At 42.5% G+C, this 27,360-nt stretch overlaps 1 protein-coding gene across 1 annotated transcript in view; it reads left to right on the top strand.

Moving 5' to 3' along the window:
* The window catches only part of mpp2 (membrane palmitoylated protein 2), a 507,220-nt gene that overhangs the window by 227,892 nt on the left and 251,968 nt on the right, over positions 1-27,360 (top strand). The window contains 1 exon segment of the mRNA XM_033034794.1: positions 9,853-9,980. Within this exon segment, the coding sequence (XP_032890685.1) occupies positions 9,947-9,980 (34 nt within the window). The 5' untranslated portion in view covers positions 9,853-9,946.

Below are 27,360 nucleotides of genomic sequence, written 5' to 3'. Positions count from 1 at the left end.
CTTCATACACATAGTGTACAAATAATTGAACTTGAGCAAAAATGAAAGCACTGGTGGAACTCAGCGGGCCAGGCAGCATCTGTGGAGGAAACGGACAGGGGACTTTTTGAGTCTGGCTATTTCCTTAGAATCTGAAAGTTCCATACCCTAAACGTTGTCTGTCCATTCCTTCCACAGATATCTTTGAGATAGGCACATGTAAGTGCATGGAATAGAGGAATATGGATCAGGTTTATTGCTGGTAAGTGTGAGGTGTTACATCTTGGCAGGACAAATCAAAATAGGACGTACATGGTAAATGGTAGCGAATTAAGGAATGCAGTTGAACAGAGGGATCTAGGAATAACTGTGCATAGTTCCCTGAAGGTGGAATCTCATGTAGATAGGGTGGTAAAGAAAGCTTTTGGTGTGCTGGCCTTTATAAATCAGAGCATTGAGTATAGAAGTTGAGATGTAATGTTAAAATTGTACAAGGCATTGGTGAGACCAATTCTGGAGTATGGTGTACAATTTTGGTCGCCCAATTATAGGAAGGATGTCAACAAAATAGAGAGAGTACAGAGGAGATTTACTAGAATGTTGCCTGGGTTTCTGCAACTAAGTTACAGAGAAAGGTTGAATGTTAGGTCTTTATTCTCTGGAGCGCAGAAGGTTAAGGGGGGACTTGATAGAGGTCTTTAAAATGATGAGAGGGATAGACAGAGTTGACGTGGACAAGGTTTTCCCATTGAGAGTAGGGAAGATTCAAACAAGAGGACATGACTTCAGAATTAAGGGACAGAAGTTTAGGGGTAACATGAGGAGGAACTTCTTTACTCAGAGAGTGGTAGCAGTGTGGAATGAGCTTCCAGTGGAAGTGGTGGAGGCAGGTTCGATTTTATCATTTAAAAATAAATTGGATAGGTATATGGATGGGAAAGGAATGGAGGGTTATGGTCTGAGTGCAAGTAGATGGGAATAGGGGAAAATAATTGTTCGGCACGGACTTGTAGGGCCGAGATGACCTGTTTCTGCGCTGTAATTGTTATATGGTTATAGTGTATATGGTTATATGGTACAGGCTGATGAGGTCAGTTTATCCAGGCAACATGTTTAGCACAAACATTGTGGGCCGAAGGGCCCATTCCTGTGCTCTACAGTTCTATGGTCTAGATCAGCCATGATTGAATGGCGGAGTAGACTTTAATGGCCAAATTGCCTAATTCTACTCCTCGCACTTATGATTTATGACCTTATGCCGCATGACCCACTGTGTTCCTCCAGTACTTAGTGTTTTGCTCAAAATTTCAGCATCAGCAGTTTTCTGGTGTTACCAATTAACTGAACTTGCAGCTTCCAGAGCAGGCAAGCAGATAGTAGCATTCGCTCCAGGATTTGTATTTGGGACCAGAGCTGAACATTTTTTATTGAATAATCCCTCAGCAGGTGTTCCGCCAAAGCTGTCCTGCAAAACTTAGAGCACGGCATGGGGCACAGCGGGAACACATGGGAGCCATCCATAAGCAAATTGAACGTTGATGATGAGGTGATGTTGCCCACAATTTCCACAATTAATCAATTTGTTTTGGGATGTTTATTTTATGTTGTGTTTGCTTTTGCATTGTCATTGATTTAAAGTAAGTAGTGGAACTGTTAGTGATGGGGAATTGGGTTTGTGTATCTCGGTATTGTTGTTGGCTGGTTTATGGACTACTGTGGGACAGTTGAGGTTGCCTACCCCCCTCTGTTTCTCTTTGCTTCATCTTCTGCCCTCCTTGCAGTCGAGGGGCTGGGATACCTTGATGAGTGAGACTGTGCGCAGCATATCCCCCCCCCCCCCCCACCAACCATGAATCTTGAAATGCCCTCCATTGAGCACAGCGGTTCTCCCCGACAATGATACAGGCAGCAAGATAAATGTCCTAGAATGCCATTGGTCTTCTGTGTCCGCATGGGTGTATCTCGTGCTGAGTTGGTGATAGTCCCCGGCACCTCGGGTGCTACCTGTGTGGAGTTTGCAAGTTCTTCCTGTGACCACGCAAGTTTCCTCCTGTGCTCTGGTTTCCCCCACATCCCAAAGACGTGTGGGTTTATAGGTTAATTAGCCTCTGTGTATTGCCCCTAGTGTGTAAGGGAGTGGATGAGAAAGTGAGATAACGTAGAACTACTGTGAATGGGTGATCGATGGTCAACACCAGAGAACCATGCCCTTGTAGTCCTGTAGCCGGTCTTTGGTTTGATCTGATGCTTCAAATGGCATGGTAGGTCTCCACTGGTGTCTGTTGCTGGAGTCTAGCATGTAGGTTCTGCAGCATGTAGGTTCTGCAGGTAATGCGCGTAGAATTGTCCATGCATTGTCCAAATGCTGCAAATCTGTAGGAGGTGCATGCTCTGAGCTGAGCCCAACCCTCTCTACTGGGCAGTGGAAACCATGGTAATATTCTTTCCTTGTCCATTTGCCTGTCCAATCCCGCTGGCACCTTGAGCCACTATAGTCCTACTCTGGAGGAAGAAGGAACTGCAGATGAAGAAGGGTCCCGACTGGAAACATCACTTACCCATATTCACCAGAGATGCTACCTGACTCGCTCAGTTACTCCAGCACTTTGTCTATATTTATAGTACAATTCCACCACCGTTCTTCTGGCAACTGGTGGTCCAGCACCCCCTTTAATCCGGAAAATATTATGAGAAACATAGGAAAGAACTGCAGATGCTGGTTTAAATCGAAGGTGGACACAAAATGCTGGAGTAACACAGTGGGACAAGCAGCATCTCTGGAGAAAAGGAACAGGTGACGTTTTGGTTCGAGGCCCTTCTTCATTGCCTTCAATATTATGAGAGTGCACTTGAAATCCCCCCCTGGAAGCCCCCCCAAAAACATGGCAACTAGGCTGGGTGAGGTGGCCGATCGCGACCTCATCAGGACTTCCGCAGATGATCGGCGGGTAGAATTTGCCCCCTGTGGCAGAGTCTCTGGAACTCCGGCCAGTCCTCAGCCAACAAATCTGTTCCCATAGCTGACTTCCGAGGCCAACCTTGCGGACTGGTATCTCGGCCCCCCGGTGGACTGGGAAGACCATTCTGGTATCGTTGGACTCCTCTTGGAGACTCGCATCGGACGGTGGGGACAAGCCGACCCTCATCAAGACTTCCATGGACAATTCGTTAACTGCCGCCTGGGTTGCTCGTGCAAGAAAAGCAAGTTTTGCTGTAAAATTAATTTACAATTATTTGTTTTATTTAAGTTTCTAGCAGTCCATGATGCTTTAGAGACATGGGAGGGGTATGATTAGTTGGTCGGGGGTATATTGTTGGGTCATTTTTACATGATCTCTGTATTAAAATATTTTTCGAGACAGTGCATGATTTTTTATGGTCTGCTTGTGGCTGTGTCAATGTCACCAAGTAGAATGTTGAAAATAGAGATAGTACAGCTCAGGAACAGGTCCTTCAGCCCACAATGTCTATGCTGAACGTGATGCCAAGATATACTGATCTTATCTGCTTGCATGCTATCCATACTCCTCCATTCCCTGCATTCCCATGTGCCTGTCTAATGGACTCTTAAATGTCACTAGAGTATCTGCTGCCACCACCACCCTTAACAGTGCATTCCTGGCACCCACCACAAAAAATACAAGTCCTGCACATCTCCTTTAAACTTTACTCCGCTCACCATAAACCTCTGCCCTCTAGTCTTTGACATTTTCACCCTGGGTGGGGGGGGGGGGGGGAAGGTCTGTCTGTCTATGCTATCTACACCTTTCATAATTGTATATGCTTCGTTAGGATCTCCCACAAACCTTCGAAGCTCCAAAGAACAAATCCAAGTTTGTCCAACCTCTCCTTAGAGCTAATACTCCATAATCCGGGCAGATGAGATGACTTCTTGATGAAAAACTACTTGCAAAGATCGAATAGCGTTATATTGAAATAACGTGAATGAGGAAAGAATGCGTGGAGGCCAATTCATTTGGTATTTTTAAAGCAGAAATTGATAGGGTCTTAAATAGTAAGGTTACAGGGTGAAGACAGAAACATTGAGTTGAGAGGGGAAACGAGATCAGCCAAGATCGAATGGTGGAGCAGACTTGATGGCCTGAATCTCCTCCTACAGTGTTATGGTCTAATTCTACGAGTGGTAACAGCCACAAACACATTCTAACTGCAGCAATTTGTTGCAGATTTAGCAATTAACTTTCGACAAACTTATAAAATGTCCAAATTGACTTGTTAACAGTAGGAGCACAATCTACAAAATGTTCTGAGTGCTTCATGGGTAAAAATACAATTAAGGACAGAAATGCTTAACCAAGCAGCCAGGACTGATGCCAAGCCGAAATATGTCTTCAGGTAATGAAATGGTCCTTCAAACTATGTGGATTTTGTCAAGTGATGTTGGACGATACAAGCAAGCTAATCGGGATGACTGCTCAAAGAATTAAATGTGGGAACATGCCATTACATTGTAATTGTCGGAAACAATTAAAACGTTGGCTCCTCTTTCTGTTACCTGCATGCACAGCGCCAGAGACCCCGGTTCGATCCTGACTAGAGGTCCTGACTGTATGGAGTTTGTATGTTCTCCCCGTGACCTGCATGGGTTTTCTCAGAGGTTTATGCTTTCTTCCCACACTCCAAAGACGTACAGGTTTGTAGGTTAATTGGCTTGGTATAAATGTTTTTTTTTAAATTTGTCCCTAGTATGTGTAAGATAGTGTAAGTGTGCAGGGATAGCTGGTTGGTGTGAACTCGGTGGGCCGAAGGATTTGATTCCATGCTGCATCTACAAACTAAACTAAACATAATAACTGTACTGTTTGTGCCCTTGGAATTCACTTAGCATGCAGGTAACAGAAAGAGGAGCCAACGTTTTAATTGTTTCCGACAATTACAATGTAATGGCATGTTCCCACATTTAATTCTTTGAGCAGTCATCCCGATTAGCTTGCTTGTATCGTCCAACATCACTTGACAAAATCCACATAGTTTGAAGGACCATTTCATTACCTGAAGACATATTTCGGCTTGGCATCAGTCCTTGCTGCCTGGTTAAGCATTTCTGTCCTTAATTGTATTTTTATTCATGAAGCACTCAGAACATTTTGTAGATTGTGCTCCTACTGTTAACAAGTCAATTTGGACATTTTATAAGTTTGTCAAAAGTTAATTGCTAAATCTGCAACAAATTGCTGCAGTTAGAATGTGTTTGTGGCTGTTACCATTGGTAGAATTAGACCATAAGACTGTAGGAGCAGATTCAGGCCATCAAGTCTGCTCCACCATTCGATCTTGGCTGATCTCGTTTCCCCTCTCAACTCAATGTTTCTGTCTTCACCCTGTAACCTTACTATTTAAGACCCTATCAATTTCTGCTTTAAAAATAACAAATGAATTGGCCTCCACTGCCGTCTGTGGCAATGCGTTCCACAGATTCACCACCCATGAGAAATTCTTCCTCATCTTCATTCTAAAATTCCTTTTATTCTGAGGCTGTACCCTCTGGTCCTTGGCTTCCACAAGTGGAAACAATCTATCCATGTCTAATCTATCTAGGTCTATCACTATTTAGTGGGTTTCAATGAAATTTCCCCTCCTACAGACCCACATTACCCTGGCCACGCTCTCAAGTCACTCCTGCCATCAGGAAGAAGGTTTAGGAGCCTGAAAACTAACATCCAGGTTCACATTACAACCTCCAAATAGGCTCCGAACCATATAGACTTGGTGGGATTATTTTTTGATTTGCTCCATTATTGCTCTATAAATGTTATTTTTTTGTCTATATATATATGAAACTGTTTTTTGTTGTATAGTATGAATTCTACAGAGTATGTTTACATCTGTGTTGTGCTACTGCAAGTAAGAATTTCATTGTCATATGTTTCTGAACGGAATAATAAAACACTCTTGACTTGACTCTCGAGTTGAGTACAGGCCGCAGAGCCAACAAACACTCCTCATATGTTAATGAATTGAGTCTGCTGTCAGAAGAATTCTACATGGAGAGGCTGTTGCCAAATAGTTGACAAACCTGGAACGTTTTCCTGTGTGATAATAACCTATGAGTTTTGAGCCCTTGAATCACTGCCTTGGCAGTGATAATCAATTAAAGTATGTAGGTTGCTTCAAGCACCATGTACAGGGATCCTGAATGTCAGTCATATCTGGTGTCCATTATGGATTTCTTTAATATCTTTGCATGCTTTTTTACTTCCTACGGCCTGACAGCTGAGGAGAATTGTGGCGCACCACAAAATGGTTGATATGCCCCTGGAATATCAGAGGTGCCTTTTTAATTGTGCATGCAATGCCCCCTTTTACCTCAGGCTGGCAAGTTGGTTCCTTGATAATTTCATGATGTTAGGCACTGGCTACAAACATTTCAACTGTTACGTGATTATCTGCAAAGTCAGTCTCCTGATGAGTACTTCAGGTTCACTCATTACAGTGAAGAGCTGCTAACCATATTATAATTGGCATTTGGTGTCAATTCCAGATTGTCTTCGTTAATTGGAAATGACTTCTTGAATTGAGAAGGTTTCAAGAGAGACCAGAATGATGAGACCCTGCTTTGCATTGACAGTGGGCCAGAGCATGTATTCATGAACCGAGATGAGAAAAACTTTTTTCACACAGAGAGTGGTGAATCTCTGGAACTCTCTGCCACAGAGGGTAGTTGAGGCCAGTTCATTGGCTATATTTAAGAGGGAGTTAGATGTGGCCCTTGTGGCTAAGGGGATCAGAGGGTATGGAGAGAGGCAGGTACGGGATACTGAGTTGAATGATCAGCCATGATCATATTGAATGGCGGTGCAGGCTCGAAGGGCCGAATGGCCTACTCCTGCACCTAATTTCTATGTTTCTATGTTTCTATGAACCGCTCCCATCTCAGGTTACAAAATGGATTGGGTCACCAAGGGGCTCATCAGAGTCCGTCAGCTTGATCCACTTCTGAGGTTCCTGGAAAAAAATAGTAAATATTCCATTAGCTCTGAAGGAACTGTACCTCTTTGGAAAAAGTTATCAATTTCTTCCTGGATCTGTTCTGCATACAGTCCAATAGCTTTATCATGACATGCAGAAGAGATTCACCAGGATGTTACCTGGGCTTGCAGTCTTGAGTTAAAGGGAGAAGTTATAAAGGTTGGGACTTTATTCTTTGGAGTTTCGGAGGCTGAGAGATGTTCTTATTCAGGTGTACAAGAGCATGAGAGACATGGATAACGTGAATGCTCACAGTCTTTTCCCCCAAGTCAAGGATGCTGAAGCTAGAGGACAAAGGTTTATGGTGAATGGGGAGATTTATATGGACAACATTTTCACTCGCAGTGTAGTCCATTTCCGGAATGAGTCGCCAAAGGAAGTTCTAGAAGTGGATACAATTACAAGTTTTGGAATGCCTTTAGACAGATATGTTTAGAGGGCTATGGGCCAAATGCAAGCAAATTGGAAGAGCTTGGTATGGCAACTTGGGCAACATGGATAAGTGGGCTGAAGGGTCTGTTTCCGTGTTGTATGACTGACTATGAAGCATGAATCCCATGGAGACGCTTTTGGATGTGATGGGGTCAGGTGGAGCAGTGTTCGCTATTCAGCCGCCAGTTCGAGGGTCTTGCCTGATTACTTTTATCAGGATTAAATCTGGGAAAAGTGGGGCTGTCTCTAAATTTTGTATCGATTGTAGAAGACCCTCTTAGAACATCGCAGCCACAGAATTAAGACGAAAGATGAGACATTCCTGCCCGGTAATTTTGTAATATGTCACCAGGACTTCATGAGGATATTTTGAATGAATGAATGAATGAATGAATGAATGATTGAATGAATGAATAAGTTTATTGGCCAAGTATTCACATACAAGGAATTTGCCTTGGTGCTCCACCCACAAGTGACAACATGACATACAGCGACAGTTAAGAATGATACATAAAATATTAAACATTAATAATAACACATTATTGATTAAACATGTATATTAAATAAAATACCAGAGCAAAAACAAGCTACAGATTTTTGGTTATTGAGTAGAGCTACTACTCGTGGAAAAAATGCTGTTTTTATGTCTGGCTGTGGCAGCTTTGACAGTCCGGAATATCCTTCCAGAGGGAAGTGATTCAAAGAGGTTGTGGCCAGGGTGAGAGGGGTCAGAGATGATCTTACCCACTCGCTTCCTGGCCCTTGCAATGTACAGTTCGTCAATGGAGGGAAGGTTGCAGCCAATAACCTTCTCAACTGATCGGACGATTCGCTGCAGCCTCTGGGTGTCGTGCTTGGTGGCTGAGCCAAACCAGACCATGATGGAGAGGTGAGGGCAGACTTTACAATGGCCATATAGAATTGGACCATCATTTCCTGTGGCAGATTGTGCTTCCTCAGCTGCCGCATGAAGTACATCCACTGTTGTGCCTTTTTGACTGTAGAGTCGATGGTACTTAAGGTCCTTGGAGATGATGGTTCCCAGGAACTTAAAAGACTCCACAGATGTGACTGTGGTGTTGTTTGATGATGAGTAGGGTGAGGGGAGGGGGAGCTCTCCTAAAGTCTACAATTAATTCCACTGTCTTAAGAGCATTGAGCTCCAGGTTGTTGCGATGGCACCAGGACACCAACTGTGACACTTCCTGTCTGTAGGCAGATTCCTCCCCATCCTGGGTCAGTCCAATCAGGGTTGTGTCATCCGCAAACTTGAGAAGCTTGACAGAGGAGTCAGTGGAGGTGCAGTCGTTGATGTAGAGGAGAAGGGAGAGTACACAGCCTTGCGGTGCTCCTATGCTGAGGGTTTGCGGGTCTGAGATGTGCTTTCCCAGCCTCACATGCTGTTTCCTGTCTGTCAGGAAGCTGGTGATCCACCGACAGAGGGGTTCAGGCACAGTCAACTCGGAAATTTTGGAGTGTTGTAGCTCTGGCACAATGGTGTTGAATGCAGAGCTAAAATCAACAAACAAAAACCTCACATAGGTCCCCTGGCGGTCTAGGTGCTGAAGGATGAAGTGCAGGCGCAGGTTGACTGCACTCCATCCATAGATCTATTGGGCTGATATGCAAACTGCAGAGGGTCCAGCAGGGGGTTTGTGATATTTTTCAGCTTGGCCAGCACAAGCCTTTCAAGGGTCTTCATGACTCCAGAGGTCAGTGCGACAGGCTTGTAGTCATTAAGACCAGTAATCCTTGCCTTTTTGGGTACAGGGACAATAGTGGAAACTTTGAAGCAGGCAGGGACAGTACAAGTTTGCAGGGACTGGTTGAAAATGTCTGTGTAGACCGGTGCCAGTTGTTCGGCACAGAGCTTGAGAGTAGAGGGGGAAATGTTGTCTGGTCCTGGAGATTTCCGGCTTTTCTGTCTTCTTATAAGCCTCTCCACGTCCTCTATTTTTATTGTTGATGATGGAGAAGTGATGTTGTGCAGCACAAAGGGTGTGGGTGATTGGGTGTGAAGTGGTGATTGGAGAGGGGTGGGTGGGGAAGGGTCCAGTCTTTTCAGACTGGAGTCTTGCTTTAGGTTTGTGTGAAGTGGTGAATGGGGAGGAGTGGGTGTAAAAGGGCTCAGTCTTTGCAGACTGAGGTCAGGCTGTGAGTGGGTGTGAAGTGTTGGTTGGGGTGGGAAAGGGTCCAGTCTTTTCAGACTGGAGTCTTGCTTTAAGTAGGTGAATGGGGAGGAGTGGATGCAGAAGGGTCCATTCTTTGCAGATTGGGGCCTGGCTGTGTTTGTTGGGGAGGGGGTACCAGAGTTACGTTTCTGCTTGTCAAACCTGCAGTAGAACTCATTTAGGTCGTTTGTCAGCTGACGATTGTCCAAAGAGCGGAGGGCTTTTTGAGTACGAAGAGCTTGTGTTAGATCACCACATTAAGCTCTGTTTTCTTTTCCAGCAGTTTGATTGTACAACGAAGAACGAGTAAGCTGCCGTAGACCATCACTCGAACGGTAACAGAAAATCTTTGTCTTCGATCAACGGGTGCCAAGATGCCTGTGGCGTCAGCTCATTCGGGCGATTCAGGTGTGTTGTGCAAGGCCTTGTTTGCCACTGGAGTTCATTTGCAGAGTTTTTGTGCATTAGTTTTATTTTTGAATACGGTTAATTGTTGGTCTGCTTTTTTGTTTGGGAAGTAAATGCAATTATCCCGATGTTTGAGAGTATTTGGATGCCGCGGCAAAGAAATGTAAGGTCTGACTGTTCGAAAAAAGGATTTATCTCGATATGTACTTAATGACGCAGGGACATTGTGTGTTTAAGGACCTAAGGGCTGCATGATGCTATAATGCTATAACTACAGTTAGTTTTCTCACTTGCTGCTTCTTTGCCTGAGGTTTGCTACTGTGAAGTAATTTGGGGCAGTTTATTATATCAGGGCGATACAAAACAAATATGTTGTTGTGCACATTATTTAATTTTATTATTATCACATAGGTTCTACATTTTAACTGCTTTTCTGTGAAATGGTTTGATACTCCTTGGAAGAGAAATGCCAAATTTAAACCTTTTTAAACAATACACAAATGACATCATAACCTAGTAATTTGGTATATATTTTAGCTATAAGGACTAAATCAATGTAAATTAGACATTTTAACTTGAAAATTTATTCTGGCGTTGTTTGCTCTTGTTTGTTTCATGCATTTAGTTTAGAAATAGAGCACGGAAACAGGCCCCTCAGCCCACTGAGTCCACGCCAACCATCGATCACCCTTTCACATTAGTTCTATGTTATCCCATTTCCTCATCTACTCCCTACACACTAGGGGCAATGTACAGAAGCCAATTAACATACAAACCTGCATGTCTTTGGGATGTGGGAGGAAAACGAAGCACCGGATGAAATCCACGGACATGGGGAACGTGCAAACTCCACACAGACTACACCGAGGTCAGGATCAAACCTGGGTCACTGGCGCCGTGAGACAGAAGCTCCGGCAGCTGTGCCACTGTGCCGCCCTGTCGCTTAATGTGATTTGAGATGTGTATTGGATTCCACGGGCAGGTTGTTTCATTTGTTCCCCCGGCAGCAGGCTTATTACAGGTTATATTCCAGGCAATCTCTCAGCGGAGAATTTCACCCGGCCTAAGTCTGCTTATTCAGAGAGTTGCTGAATGCACTGATCTCTTGCTCCGCATGGTGATCGTGGGAATGGTTGAACTTTATATCTCCTTCTTCCAGCCTCGTTTTATTAGCCTCATTTCATTAGCCAGATTGCTTTATAGTGCAGGCTCTAATGTTGATGTAACAGATAGAGTTGATCTGTGATGGGAAACCAGCCCCAGAGGTGGAATTCTCTTCTAGTGTTAAACAGTCAGAATCTCGTTTGCACCGGTCTATTGGTGATTTTTTCCTCATCTTGCTCTTGGCTGATCCAAAACATAGTTGAAATCTCCCCCGATTATCAAGTTTTGCTGGGTGGAATCTGAGATTATATTAAAAATGTTGTAAAAAAATTGTGGGTTATCAAAGTTGGGAGCGTAGATGTTCACCATTGTAATATATCTCCCCAGATACTATGACGTACCTACCATCTTTATCTGGTATGGTGGTTTTATGTTTAAATGGTATACCCTTACGGATTATAATTGCAGTACCTCTGGTTTTGGAGAGGAAAGATGAGTGATATATTTGACCAATTCAGTTAGCCTTCAGCCTGATATGAGCTCGATCTTTGAGGTGCGTCTCCTGTAAAAATATTATATCAGCATTAATCGATTTTAATTGGGCAAGAACCTTACCCCGTTTAATTGGCTCATTAACGCCTCTAATATTCCAGCTACAAAATGTAATTCCTCCAGTTTTCTTCAGAGGGTCGTCTTGCATTATAGCTTCCCCTGTTTCAGATGGGGCAACACAATAAATTAACCTTCTGGATGTTGGGTGGGTGATCCCAATTTCAAAACCCTGCTGATGTATCACAAGAAAAAGTGCCATATGAAGAAAAAGCAAAAAAAGTGCTAAATCACAAAATCAAAATCCAGCGAACTTCTAAATACGTATATAAAAAAATACAAATATAACAGACGTATGGAGGAATGCAAATCCATCCAGAAGAGAATACTCCTTTTATTCATCCATACATAAAATTTATACACGTATTGACTATTTTCTGGTGGACACAAAATTAATACCTTTTACAACTAATCCCAAATACCATAATAGTATTATTTCCGATCATTCCCTGCTAACCTTCTCCCTAAAACTAGAAGGAATGTACAATAAAAATTGTTCTGGAGGTTTAATCCCCAAATACCAACTAACCCAGATTGCTGTATATATTTAAAACAGCAGATGGAATTCTTTTTTGAGACCAATGATACTCCAGGTAATTCGGCCTCGATATTATGGGAATCTTAAGGCTTTTATTAGAGGTTCGATCATTTCATATCAAGCATATCAAAACAAAAAGAATAGGATGGAACAATTGCAACTAGAGGAACAGATCAGACAGCTGGACTCAGAAAATGCGACAGATCCGTCTTTGGATAAACATAATAAGATAGCAGTATTAAAATTCAAGCTAAATCGAATTCTCTCTGCAAGAGTTATCAGGCTATTTCAAATTACTAAACAGGAAAACTTTGAATTCGGCGACAAACCGCATAAACTTCTAGCACGTCAGTTGAGAAAAGTGGAAAAGGATCATACTATTAAAAAAAATCAGATCAGATAAAGGTGAATTGTTTACACTTCCAAAATATATTAACGAAAGAATTGCCCAATTCTATCAAAATTTATATACATCCAAAACATCAACAGAAATGAGAAGAATTACAAACTTTCTTGATAACTGTAATCTTCCGACATTTAATGCGGTGGAATGAGATGAATTAGGAGCAGAGATTACAATTAAAGAAATCGAAGAGACTATCAATTCATTGAAGAATGGCAAAACACCAGGCCCAGACGGGTTTAGTAATGAATTTTATAAAAGATTTTACGAGGTAATTTCCCCGCGTTTACATAACCTTTATATACACGCATTTAAAGAATAGACGCCACCACAAACCTTAGCCGAATCAACTATCACACTTATATCCAAAAAAAATAAAGATCTGGAAGACCCGGGAACATACAGAGCAATTGCCCTGTTAAATACAGATCAGAAATTATTAGCTAAAACACTGGCAAGAAGATTAAGTAAATACATTAATAAATTAATACATTCTGATCAAACTGGGTTTATACCCAAGAGACACTCGTTTAACAATTTGAGACGCCTGTTTAATATAATGTACTCACATAGAACGATAAAGGAAGACTTATCAATTATTTCATTAGACGCAGAAAAAGCATTTGACCAAGTAGAATGGAAATAACTTTTCACAATATTGTAAAAATTCCAGTTGGGAGGAAATTTTATTTCATGGATGAAATTGCTATATGACAAGCCGACTGCCAGAATACTGACTAATCATGTACTCTCATCTAAATTTCAGCTATCCAGGGGCAATAGATAGGGATGTGCATTATCACCCCTGTTATTTGCCCTCGCGATTGAATCTTTGGCAGAAAGTATAAGAGTACATCCGAATATTAACGGCTATAACACTAAATATTCCAATTATAAAATATCATTATATGCAGATGATGTATTATTCTATATTACCAATTCCCAAGATAGCATTCCAAGTATACTAAATCTTATAGAGGAATTTGGTTCCTTTTCTGGATATAGAATAAATTGGAACAAAAGTGAAATTATGTCAATAAAACCTCAAGAGCCGACACACCTCCTAAAATTCCCTATCAGAATTGCTATGGAAAAAAATAAATATCTTGGAGTTCACGTAACTAGAAAATACATTTCTCTATTTCAAGCAAACTTTCCTCCTTTAATTACCAAACTAAATGCTCTTACTCAGGTAAGATAGGTAAATTGAATGGATTAAAGGCCGATAAATCCCCAGGGCCAGATAGGCTGCATCCCAGAGTACTTAAGGAAGTAGCCCCAGAAATAGTGGATGCATTAGTGATAATTTTTCAAAACTCTTTAGATTCTGGAGTAGTTACTGAGGATTGGAGGGTAGCTAATGTAACCTCACTTTTTAAAAAGGGAGGGAGAGAGAAAACGGAGAATTACAGACCAGTTAGTCTAACGTCGGTAGTGGGGAAACTGCTAGAATCAGTTATTAAAAATGGGATAGCAGCACATTTGGAAAGTGGTGAAATCATTGGACAAAGTCAGCATGGATTTATGAAATGTAAATCATGTCTGACGAATCTTATAGAATTTTTCGAGGATGTAACTAGTAGAGTGGATAAGGGAGAACCAGTGGATGTGTTATATCTGGACTTTCAGAAGGCTTTCGACAAGGTCCCACATAAGAGATTAGTATACAAACTTAAAGCACACGGTATTGGGGGTTCAGTATTGATGTGGATAGAGAACTGGCTGGCAGACAGGAAGCAAAGAGTAGGAGTAAACGGGTCCTTTTCACAATGGCAGGCAGTGACTAGTGGGGTACCGCAAGGCTCAGTGCTGGGACCCCAGCTATTTACGATATATATTAATGATTTGGACGAGGGAATTGAATGCAACATCTCCAAGTTTGCGGATGACACAAAGCTGGGGGGCAGTGTTAGCTGTGAGGAGGATGCTCGGAGGCTGCAAGGTGACTTGGATAGGCTGGGTGAGTGGGCAAATGCATGGCAGATGTAGTATAATGTGGATAAATGTGAGGTTATCCACTTTGGTGGCAAAAACAGGAAAGTAGACTATTATCTGAATGGTGTCCGATTAGGTAAAGGGGAGATGCAACGAGACCTGGGTGTCATGGTACACCAGTCATTAAAAGTAGGCATGCAGGTACAGCAGGCAGTGAAGAAGGCGAATGGTATGTTAGCATTCATAGCAAAAGGATTTGAGTATAGGAGCAGGGAGGTTCTACTGCAGTTGTACAGGGTCTTGGTGAGACCACACCTGGAGTATTGCGTACAGTTTTGGTCTCCTAATCTGAGGAAAGACATTCTTGCCATAGAGGGAGTACAGAGAAGGTTCACCAGACTGATTCCTGGGATGTCAGGACTTTCATATGAAGAAAGACTGGATAGACTCGGTTTGTATTCGCTAGAATTTAGAAGATTGAGGGGAGATCTTATAGAAACGTACAAAATTCTTAAGGGGTTGGACAGGCTAGATGCAGGTAAATTGTTCCCGATGTTGGGGAAGTTCAGAACAAGCGGTCACAGTTTAAGGATAAGGGGGAAATCTTTTGGGACCGAGATGAGGAAAACATTTTTCACACAGAGAGTGGTGAGTCTCTGGAATTCTCTGCCACAGAAGGTAGTTGAGGCCAGTTCATTGGCTATATTTACTAGGGAGTTAGATGTGGGCCTTGTGGCTAAAGGGATCAGGGGGTATGGAGAGAAGGCAGGTACAGGATACTGAGTTGGATGATCAGCCATGATCATATTGAATGGCGGTGCAGGCTCGAAGGGCCGAATGGCCTACTCCTGCACCTATTTTCTATGTTTCTATGTTTCTACTCAATTTTGGAAAACGCTTCCGATGTCTCTCATAGGCAGAATAAATGCCATAAAGATGATCTTCCTCCTACAAATCCCGTATTTATTTCAATCAATACCGATTTATCTTCCTAAATTTTTTTTTTTAACAAAATGACTCCCTGATCACAATCTTTATTTGGGATTATAAAACACATAGAATCCATAAACGATATCTATGTAAACCCAAAGAAATTGGTGGACTGGCTTTCCCCAACTTTTTATACTATTATTGGGCAACGAATATTAAAAACGTAATCTATTGGTTGGCCAACACATGCCAACAGGTAAAATGGTTAATAATGGAGAGAGAGGATTGCTCGCCTTTTAATATAGGCGCGATTCTTCTCTCTCCAATAAATTTGAAGAAAACACTATATGAGAAAAATCCGATTATCCACAGTAACTTACGAATCTGGAGACAAGTGGTCAACCCTTAAACTGAGGAATTTATCTCTTCTCTCAACAATTGTCAACAACCCTTCATTCAAGCCATCTATTTTAGACAAAACGTTCACACATTGGGAGAGATTAGAAATGAAAAAACTCGGAGATCTTTATGAGATGGGAACTCTTCTCTCATTTCAAGAATTACAGTCAAAATATCATCTGAAAGGCAGTTAATATTTTAGATACCTTCAAATACGAGACTATCTGAAATCATATACCCAAGACTATCAATCTTTGTTGCCAGACACACTAGACGAATGTATGAATAGAAACTCGGATTCAAACAAGTTAATATCATATCTGTATAACACCCTTTTAAATATAGAAGTCCCATCGTCAGAAGTAATTAGAAGAGCTTGGGAAGATGAACTTGGCCTAAAAATTTAAAAAGACAGATGGGAGGAAAACCTTCTATATATGCACAACTGTTCGATTAACGTTAGGCATTCGTTAATTCAATTTAAAATACTGTACAGACTATTATTCAAAGTCTAAACTGAATAAGATCTTTCCAAATGTATCTCCTATTTGCGATAAATGTCTTCTTCAGGAAGCAACTATAACCCACTCCTTTGCCTCTTGTATAAAGCTGCATAATTTCTGGAGAGGAATTTTTGAAAATTTTTCAAAAACACTAAAAATAAAATTGGATCCTGACACGGAACTGATCGCTCTAGGTACGTCAGTCAGAAGCATGTTCTGAGCTATCACTATTTCAAAGACGCTTCCTTAATTATGGCCTGATAACGGCGAAAAAACTAATACTCAAATTTTGGAAACATACATCAGTCCCTACTCTTACGATGTGGATTATAAACATCAAGTATATCAAGCGTCAAGTATACAAACTTAAAGCACACTGTATTGGTGGTTCAGTATTAATGTGGATAGAGAACTGGCTGGCAAACAGGAAGCAAAGAGTAGGAGTAAACGGGTCCTTTTCACAATGGCAGGCAGTGACTAGTGGGGTACCGCAAGGCTCAGTGCTGGAACCCCAGCTATTTACGATATATATTAATGATTTGGACGAGGGAATTGAATGCAACATCTCCAAGTTTGCGGATGACACTAAGCTGGGGGGCAGTGTTAGCTGTGAGGAGGATTCTAGGAGGCTGCAAGGTGACTTGGATAGGCTGGGTGAGTCGGCAAATGTATGGCAGATGCAGTATAATGTGGATAAATATGAGGTTATCCACTTTGGTGGCAAAAACAGGAAAGCAGACTATTATCTAAATGGTGGCCGATTAGGAAAAGGGGAGATGCAACGAGACCTGGGTGTCATTGTACACCAGTCATTGAAAGTAGGTATGCAGGTGCAGCAGGCAGTGAAGAAAGCGAATGATATGTTAGCATTCATAGCAAAAGGATTTGAGTATAGGAGCAGGGAGGTTCTACTGCAGTTGTACAGGGTCTTGGTGAGACCACACCTGGAGTATTGCATACAGTTTTGGTCTCCAAATCTGAGGAAGGACATTATTGCTATAGAGGGAGTGCAGAGAAGGTTCACCAGACTGATTCCTGGGATGTCAGGACTTTCATATGAAGAAAGACTGGATAGACTCAGCTTGTACTCGATAGAATTTAGGAGATTGAGAGGGGATCTTATAGAAACTTACAAAATTCTTAAGGGGTTGGACAGGCTAGATGCAGGAAGATTGTTCCCGATGTTGGGGAAGTCCAGGACAAGGGGTCACAGCTTAAGGATAGAGGGGAAATCCTTTAAGACCGAGATGAGAAAAACATTTTTAACACAGAGAGTGGTGAATCTCTGGAACTCTCTGCCACAGAAGGTAGTTGAGGCCAGTTCATTGGCTATATTTAAGAGGGAGTTAGATGTGGCCCTTGTGGCTAAAGGGATCAGGGGATATGGAGAGAACGCAGGTACAGGATACTGAGTTAGATGATCAGCCATGATCATATTGAATGGCGGTGCAGGCTCGAAGGGCCGAATGGCCTACTCCTGCACCTATTTTCTATGTTTCTATGTTTCTATGTCCGAGACGCTACATCTTGAAAATATTAGACTTGTCTTGGCAGAAAAAACAGATCATATTTTGAAGACATGGACACCATTCATTGATTTATTACAAGGATAGTATGGCACAACACCACTTTGGAATTAAATCTAATTGCGGGTTGGGTGAGGTGGGTGGGGAGGGATGTGAGGCAGGTATATCACCACTTTTATTTCTCTTTTTCTTTTTGTCCGTTTATTTATTTTTTTCTATTCCTCTCTTCTTTCTTTCTTTTTTTTATTCACTCTTTGGCTACACCATTTTGGTAGTCTAGGGGTTCTATCTTAGCACATCTCACTTTTTCTCTTTCTTGCTTTTTCTCCTTTCTATTCTTTCATTCCAAGCTAAAAAGTTAAAATTGCTGTGCGATAACTGTATAATTTTATATGCCGTTGGTTCTATTTTTGTACATTTGCTTCTAAGAAATAAAAATATTTTAAAAATATAATTTAAAAAATCTTGCTCTTGGCTGGAGAGGCTTATGTCGTTCCAAGACTTGGTGTTGATATGGACATGGTTAGAGCTGTTGGAATTTCAGCTATCGTGAAATTTGCTAATTCGCTGATAATTCGTTCGTAATTATTTTTAACTAGTTGCCTTGCTTGAGAAGCGAGCAAATGACCACCATTTAAGGACTTGAATAAATTCATTAAACACGATGACCATTGCAGTTGGCAATGATGGCGGTCATGGGTGCTGAGTTTGGTGTTGTTTGCACAGAGGCCTTTGTGTAATCTTCCACATCAGAGCACAGTGGCTCGGCAGGTAGAGCTGCTGCCTCACACCACCAGAGACCCAGGTTCGATCCTGACCTCAGTTGCTGTGAATGCGCAGTATGCACGTTCCCTCTGGGACCATGTTGGTTTCCTCTGGGTGCTCTGGTTTCCTTCCACATCCCAAAGACATGATGGGTTTGTAGGTTATTTGGCCTCTGTAAATTGTCCCTGCTCTCTAGGGAGTAGAAGTGAAAGTGGTATAACAGTACCAATGTGTGAATAGATGATCGGTGGTCAGTGTGAACCCAATGGGCCAAAGGGCCTGTTTCCAGGCTGCATCTTTCAATCAATCAATTAATCAATTCATTCAGAGCAATGGAAAATGGACAGAGTAACACCAGAGTAAAATTGAGGAGATGGCAGCCCCTGAACTTGAGACATAGACGTTTTGGAATAATTATTTGGGATCTGCTGGAGAACATGGTGATTCTCTTCCCACACAGAAATTTAAATTGGATATAATTTTGCTGTTCCATGTTCTCTCTTTGAGCTATAAGAGTCAGATTCAGAGATCAGAGGAGAAATGTGTGCGGCTAGTCAGAGCTAACAAAAAAAAATTACAGTATCGGATTTGTTCCAGAATTGGGAATTAGTAATACTACTGATATTATTGTCACGTACACTGTGATACAGTGGAAAAATGTGTTTGCGTGCTATTGAGGCAAATCATATCATGCATAAGTACATCAAGGTAGTGCAAGAGAGAAAAGAAATAGCAGAGTGCTGAATATTGGGTCATAGTTATATAGAAAGTGCAGATGAAAGAAATGTAAGGCCCGCAATGAGGTAGGTTGGGAGATCAAGAATTTTAGCATATGACAGGTCCATTCAAGATGATAATAACAAGAGGCAAAGAAACTGATCTTGAACCTGGTAGAATGTGCTTTCAAACTTTTGGATCCTTTGGCCGATAGGAGAATAGAAAATGGCAGAGGTGTGAGTGGTCCATTATTATGTTGGTTGCTTTTCTGAGGCAGCCCTGAATGTAGGAGGAGCAGAAGAGGGGGAGTGAGTGGAGGCTGGTCTGAGACGGGGCTGTGTTCACAACTCTGCAATTTCTTGATGGTACAGAAGGTGATTTACCTAAATGCTGCCTGGATTACAGGGCGTTGGTTATTAGGAGATGTTGGACAAATTTGGAATGTTTTCCCTGGAGTGTCAGAGAGGAGATCTGATAAAATTATGCAAGGCATAGGTAGGCAGTCAGAACCTTTTTTCTAGGGTGGAAATGTCATAGACTACAGGACATAGATTTAAAGCAAGAGGGGCAAATCTTAAAGGAGAATTTCAAGCCATTTTGTTTAAAACACTGAGTGTTTTAGCACTGCCAGGAATAATGGTGCAGGCAGATATGATAGTGGCATTTAAGAGGGTTTAGATAGGCACGTGGATATGCAGATAAAGGAGGCTTATGGATCACGTGCAGGGAAAAGGGAATAGTTTAACTTGGCATCGTGTTTGGCACAGACGTTGTGGGCCGAAGGGCCTGTTCCTGTCTGTTCTATGTTCTATATCGTGTCTGCTTCCTGAAGTCTATCTCTGAAGACATTAGGCACCAAGTATGGCCACTTATGTGCGTATTCGGTCAGTGGGAACCTCCATTGCTGGAAGGGTTCCTGCCCTCACCAAATGTGTGGCCAAACTCTTGTAATGCAATGTATTTTAAGCCTAACATGCGGTGTTTAAAATAAAATGGATTCAATTTATTTAAATCTCTGAAAATTCTGCAGATCTCCCTTTTATAAGATGGCATGAAAATGTATCGCTGGCTGTGCTTTTCAGTTTATGGGAATGTGCTTGAATTTCTAACAGCCCCACTGACATAAATTGATAATGTAATGTTAATACAATACAATTCAGCGGCCTCTCGTCGTTCAGTGAATCCCGTGCTCAGGAGGCGTTAAAGGGCTGGGATCAGCAGGACTCGCTGAGCTGTCTGAGGTGAATTTTAAATGCGCTGCTGGTTGAGGACATAGAGAAATGAGTTTGTTGTCTGTAACTATGGAAAATAAAACATGCAAGCTGGAAGCTAAGGGGTGATCATACAGAGGTGTATAAAAACCATGAGTGGAATAGAGGGGATGAATTCACAGAGATCTTTTCCTATGGTAGGGGAATCAAGTTGATTTTTGAGTTTTGTTTATTGTCACGTGTACCAAGGTACAGTGAAAAGATTTTGTTGCATGCTAACCAGTCAGCGATATATGATTACCATCGAGCCACCCACAGTGTATAGATACATGAGCCAGAGGACATAGGTTTAAGGTGAGAGGGGAACAACTTAATAGGAACCTGAGAGGCAACATTCTCACTGAGAGGGCATTGGATATATGGAGCAAGCTCCCAGAGGAGGTAGTTGAAGCAGATACAGTAACAACATTTAAAAGGTACTTGGATAGCTACATGATTAGGAAAGGTTTAGAGTTATATGGACCAAATGTGGGCAAATGGGACCAGCTTAGATGGGGCATCTAGGTAGGCAAGGGCAAGTTGGGCCAAAGGGGCTGTGTCTGTGCTGTATGACAACAGATAAGATACAGCAGAGAATTTTAACCTCAAACCTAGATTCTTTTTATTGCAAAAAGTATTAACAACCATGGCCAATAGATGGAGTTAGGATAGAAACATAGAAATTAGGTGCAGGAGTAGGCCATTCGGCCCTTCGAGCCTGCACCGCCATTCAATATGATCATGGCTGATCATCCAACTCAGTATCCCGTACCTGCCTTCTCTCCATACCCTCGGATCCCCTTAGCCACAAGGGCCACATCTAACTCCCTCTTAAATATAGCCAATGAACTGGCCTCAACTACCCTCTGTGGCAGAGAGTTCCAGAGATTCACCACTCTCTGTGTGAAAAAAGTTTTTCTCATCTCGGTTTTAAAGGATTTCCCCCTTATCCTTAAGCTGTGACCCCTTGTCCTGGACTTCCCCAACATCGGGAACAATCTTCCTGCATCTAGCTTGTCCAACCCCTTAAGAATTTTGTAAGTTTCTATAAGATCCCCTCTCAATCTCCTAAATTCTAGAGAGTATAAACCAAGTCTATCCAGTCTTTCTTCATAAGACAGTCCTGACATCCCAGGAATCAGTCTGATGAACCTTCTCTGCACTCCCTCTATGGCAATAATGTCCTTCCTCAGATTTGGAGACCAAAACTGTATGCAATACTCCAGGTGTGGTCTCACCAAGACCCTGTACAACTGCAGTAGAACCTCCCTGCTCCTATACTCAAATCCTTTTGCTATGAAAGCTAACATACCATTCGCTTTCTTCACTGCCTGCTGCACTTGCATGCCTACTTTCAATGACTGGTGTACCATGACACCCAGGTCTCGCTGCATCTCCCCTTTTCCTAATCAGCCACCATTTAGATAATAGTGTTCAAAAGGGAACTGCAGATGCTGGAATATCGAAGGTACACAAAATTGCTGGGGAAACTCAGCGGGTGCTGCAGCATCTATGGAGCGAAGGAAATAGGCGACGTTTCGGGCCGAAACCCTTCTTCAGACTGATGGGGGGTGGGGGGGGGGGATACTGAGTTTTTTCTTTCCCCCCCCTCCCACCCCCCATCAGTCTGAAGAAGGGTTTCGGCCCGAAACGTCGCCTATTTCCTTCGCTCCATAGATGCTGCTGCACCCGCTGAGTTTCCCCAGCAATTTTGTGTACCTTACCATTTAGATAATAGTCTGCTTTCATGTTTTTGCCACCAAAATGGATAACCTCACATTTATCCACATTATACTGCATCTGCCAAACATTTGCCCACTCACCCAGCCTATCCAAGTCACCTTGCAGTCTCCTAGCATCCTCCTCACAGCTAACACTGCCCCCCAGGATGTAGATCTACCATCAATCAACTGGATGATGGAACAGCACATGAAGAACTCACTAGCGTATTAAGGTTCCTACATTATGTGCAAAAGTGTAATAGTGTGGGTTTTCATAACAGACATTGAACAATTCATTTTCCATGTACCATTATAGATTCTCTTTTATATACCGATATAATTTCCTTCTCCAGACCAGTAATGTAATAAATGGTTGATTAATTCATAGAACGTAGTACAGTGCAGGAACAGGTACATTGGCCCACCAAGTCAATACCAAACATGATGGACAGTTAATTGTTTCACTGTTTTACTTCTGTTAATTCTATTAAAGGAAATAACCTTCAATAAATTTTTGGTTTGCAATAGTTGAGATGAGAAATCTTGAAAGTGTTTCCAGTTTTCATTGGCATTGTTGAATTAGGTGAAGCATGTTTAGAAAATTAGAAAGCGGCTTTAAGGTTCAAGGTTTCTCACTTAGTTGAAACCAACTTGATTTTCCCATCTTCACAAAATGTTTTATCAAGGAGAGACAATAAGCAACTGTTGATCTGCCAGTGTACACAGAGTTAAAATTGTTTCTCTCTGCTGGTTGTGTCTGAAAACAAATTAAGGGTTTGTATTGATTTAGCGATCTTCTGTTTCATAAATGTGTTTTATATCTTTACTGATGGGAGGAATATTGCAAGTTGATATACATTTTAGTAAATTGCTTGGAACAGACATTTAAGATGAGATGATCTATATGTTGAGACCAGTGGTTCAATAAATAAAAGAGCAAAAACTGATAGTTTTTGCTGGTGTTTGCTTTATTTTTATCCCATTAAGTGCAAAATGTTAGAATTATTTTCAGTATCCAGATGCAATTTGTTTTTATTATTTTAATATTTCAGGTTTGAGTTGAAGGCCTTGTCCTGTTTTGATTGAGTAATGGAACCCAGAATTGAGCCTCGCCCTACCACAATCTCAGCCTTATGTATATCGATGTCTCTCATTTCAAGTAACCCTTGCGTTCTCTCTCTCGCGTCCCTCCCCCATGCTAGTGGTCTTGCTGGTTTCACTGTTTGTATCCCTTAATTATCACCACTTCCACAGCCAACACTGGACCATTGTGGGCTCCACCTTTCCTGAGTCATCGGTGCCGGCTCTGATTTGTTCTGTGCCTTTTCATACCTCTAGTTTCCCTCTCCCCTGACTCTCAGTCTGAAGAAGGGCCTCGGCCTGAAACCTATTAAATCTATGCACTGAGCAGAGAGGGAGAGTGCTGTAGGTGGCTTTCTAAACGTTTGTCTGGAATACCTAAACTACTGAAGAATAAAGGCCCCTGCTCATGAAGATCAATCATTCTCTTAGTTTACATTTTCCCGTATATGAAATCCAATAGGTCCATGTAAAATTAATGCAATGCTCAGCTCACTAGGACATTAATAAAACCATGACAGATATTTCAATATAGGCAGTGAAAATAAATCTAATATGTGGCACACACTGAATAATGATAAACTATAAATATGGAGCTCACTGAAATGAGCAACTACAGATTTTGTGGAACTAATTGATTAAATCGTCCTCATTTCCATGCTGAGAACTGGCCGAGTTTAAAGGGGCAATGTCCTCAAATAATTTCTTGTGGAAAGAAGTGAACTAATGGACTTGTTAACATGATATAAAGATGTTTTAGTACGGAGAACCAATTAAGTTTCACATTAAGACAACACAAGAGTAGAGCATAGGAACAGAACCTTCGGCCCAGAAGTCCATGCCAAACACAATGGCAAGATAAACTAATCTGATCTTCCTGCACGTGATCCATATCTCTCCATTCCTGTATATCCATGTGCCTATTTAACAGCTTTTTAAATGGGACTATCGTATCTGTCTCCATCAACACCCCTGGCAGCATGTTCCAGAAACCTATCACATTCGGTGCCAAATAAATATTGTCCCACACACCTCGTTCAAACGTTGCCCCTCTCATCTTAAAACTCTGCCCTCCAATCTTTGACATTTCCACAATGGGAAAAAGGATCTAACTGTCTACCCTATCTATGCCTCTCATATTTTGCGCATTGGGTCCATAAATTCTTTCTCATCCCTCAGTTAGGGGCAGCACATTGGTGCAGCGGCAGTGTTCCTGCATTACAGCGCCAGAGACCTGGGTTTGATCCTGACTAGATTCAGCATCTCATCCAGGTCATTGGCCTTGCATGTGATCGTGTACATTCTTGGCTGTCATGCCTTCCTATGTGGAGAATATCCTTCATCAAATGATTTATTGGAATAGAAGCACAACGGGATGTGCTGGAGAAAAAGTAATGCCAAAACAAACATTTTTCTCTCAAGAGAAATGAATAAGGTGAATTCTTACAACCTTTTTCCCCAAGGTAGAGGATTCTCAATCTGCTGAGCATAGGCTGAAGGTGAGGAGAGAGAGAAACATAGAAAATAAGTGCAGGAGCAGGCCATTCGGCCCTTCAAGCCAGCACCGCCATTCAATATAATCATGGCTGATCACCCAAAATCAGTGCCCCCCTTCCTGCTTTCTCCCCATATCCCTTGATTCCATTAGCCCTAAGAGCTATATGTAACTCTCTCTTGAATAGATCCAGTGAATTGGCCTCCACTGCCTTCTTTGGTAGAGAATTCCACAGATTCACAATTCTCTGGGTGAAAAAGTGTTTCCTCATCTCAAGTTCAAATTTTCAAGTTCAAATTTTATTTTGGTCACATACACCTTTCGGTGTAGTGAAATTCTTTTTGCCATGCAGCACATAAAAAAAGAATACAACATAACAATAAAAGATAGTTTCAACATCAAAACATCCCCCCACAATGGTTCCCATTGTGGGGAAAGGCACAAAGTCCAGTCCCATCCCCAAGTCCACCCATAGTCGGGCCTCCTAACTCGAGACCGTGGCTTCCGGAGCCGACAGGGCCGCGCCGAATGGAAAGTTCAGCGCCGCCGCCAGCAGCCGCTCCACAGACCCGCAGCTCCGCAACGGACCCAGCTCCAGTTCAGCGAAGTCACCGCCAGCCCCACAATGGCGCTCCAGCGCTGCACCGCCGTCCTCCGACCCGCAGCTCCGCCGCCGCTGCTGAGCCGATGCCGGTGCCGCCGCCGCTGAGCCGGTGCCGCCGCCGCTGAGCCGGTGCCGTTGCCGCCACCGTTGAGCTGGTGCCATCGCCGGTGCTGAGCCGGTGCCGCCGCCGGTGCTGAGCCGGTGCCGCCGCCGCCACCGATGCCGAAGCTCCAGGCGGTCCCCTCAGGAGACGCCGCTCCAGGCCCGTTGGTAGGCCGCTGGGACGGGTCGAAGCGCAGCCCGGAGAAAAGCTGCATCTCCGACCAGGTAGAGACCCTGAAAATTAGTTTCCCCCTCCCCTCCCCCCTCCCCCACACATAAAAAGCTAGAACTCTTCAAACCAAAACACTAAACTAACTAAAAATAAGAAAAAGAGACGAAAAAAACAGACAGCTACAGGCTAGGCAGCCATAGGACGGCGCCCCTTCCCAACCATCTCAGCCTTAAATGGCCTAATCCTTATTCTTAAACTGTGACCCATGGTTCTGGACTCCCCCAACATTGGGAACATTTTTCCTGCATCTAGCCTGTCCAATCCCTTATGAATTTTGAATGTTTCTATCAGACCCCCTCTCGTCTTTCTAAATTCCAGTGAATATAAGCCCAGTCGATCCATTCTTTCATGATATGTCAGTCCCGTCATCCTGAGAATGAATCTGCTGAACCTACGTTGCACTCCCTCAATAGCAAGAATGTTCTTCCTCAAATTAGGAGAATAAAATTGCACAAAATACTCCAGGTGTGATCTAACCATGGCTCCTGTACAACTGCAGTAGGACCTCCTTGCTCCTGTACTCAAATCCTCTCGCTATGAAGGCCAACATGCCATTTGCTTTCTTCAATGCCTGCTGTACCTGCACTCTTACTTTTAGTGACTGATGTACAAGGACACCCAGGCCTCATTGCACCTCCCCTTTTCTTAATCTGACACCATTCAGATAATAACCTGCCTTGTTCTTGAGAGATTTAAGATGGATAGCTTGTTCATGCAGCCAGTAGTTGGGACGTGGAATCAGCTGCCAGAGGAAGCAGATACAATTATAACTTTCAAAAGACATGTGGACAGATATATGTGTAGGAAGGAACTGCAGATGCTGGTTTAAACCGGATAGACGCAAAAAGATGGAGTTCAGATTGAAGAAGGGTCTCGACCCGAAATGTCACCTATTCCTTTTCTCCAGAGATGCTGCCTGTCCTGCTGAGTTACTCCAGCTTTTTGTGTCTATCTTTGGACAGATATATGGACAGGAATATAAAAACAAGGATGTAATGCTGAGGTTTTATAAGGCACTGATCAGACCACATTTGGAGTATTGTGAGCAGTTTTGGACCACATATCTGAAGAAGCATGTGCTAGTGTTGGAGAGGTTAGAGAGGCAGTTGAACCTGCTAATATAAAGTGGTGGATGGAAGAGTAAAATGCAAATAAAAGTTTAAACCACATGCACACTAATGATTGCACATCAAATGCATGACTGGTGGGGATGCAAACACCTTCATACAAAGTAATTAATACATGGAATAATAGTTGGAGCAAAAGATTTGTTTTATTAATGGGCAGATTGATGCCATGGTAAAAGCACAAAGTAGCATTTGGGGAGGGAATGGACAGGTGACGATTTGGGTTGCGACCCTTCTTCAGACCGTACCGACCCGAAATGTTGCCTCTACAGACGTAGCCTGAGTTCCTCCAGCACGCTGCCCACACCATCCCAGTCTTGTACCGCCGCACCTGCTCTTT

Source organism: Amblyraja radiata, chromosome 16, assembly GCF_010909765.2.
Source record: "Amblyraja radiata isolate CabotCenter1 chromosome 16, sAmbRad1.1.pri, whole genome shotgun sequence".
Lineage (NCBI taxonomy): Eukaryota > Metazoa > Chordata > Chondrichthyes > Rajiformes > Rajidae > Amblyraja > Amblyraja radiata.
This window is presented reverse-complemented; position numbering and strand designations above follow the sequence as displayed.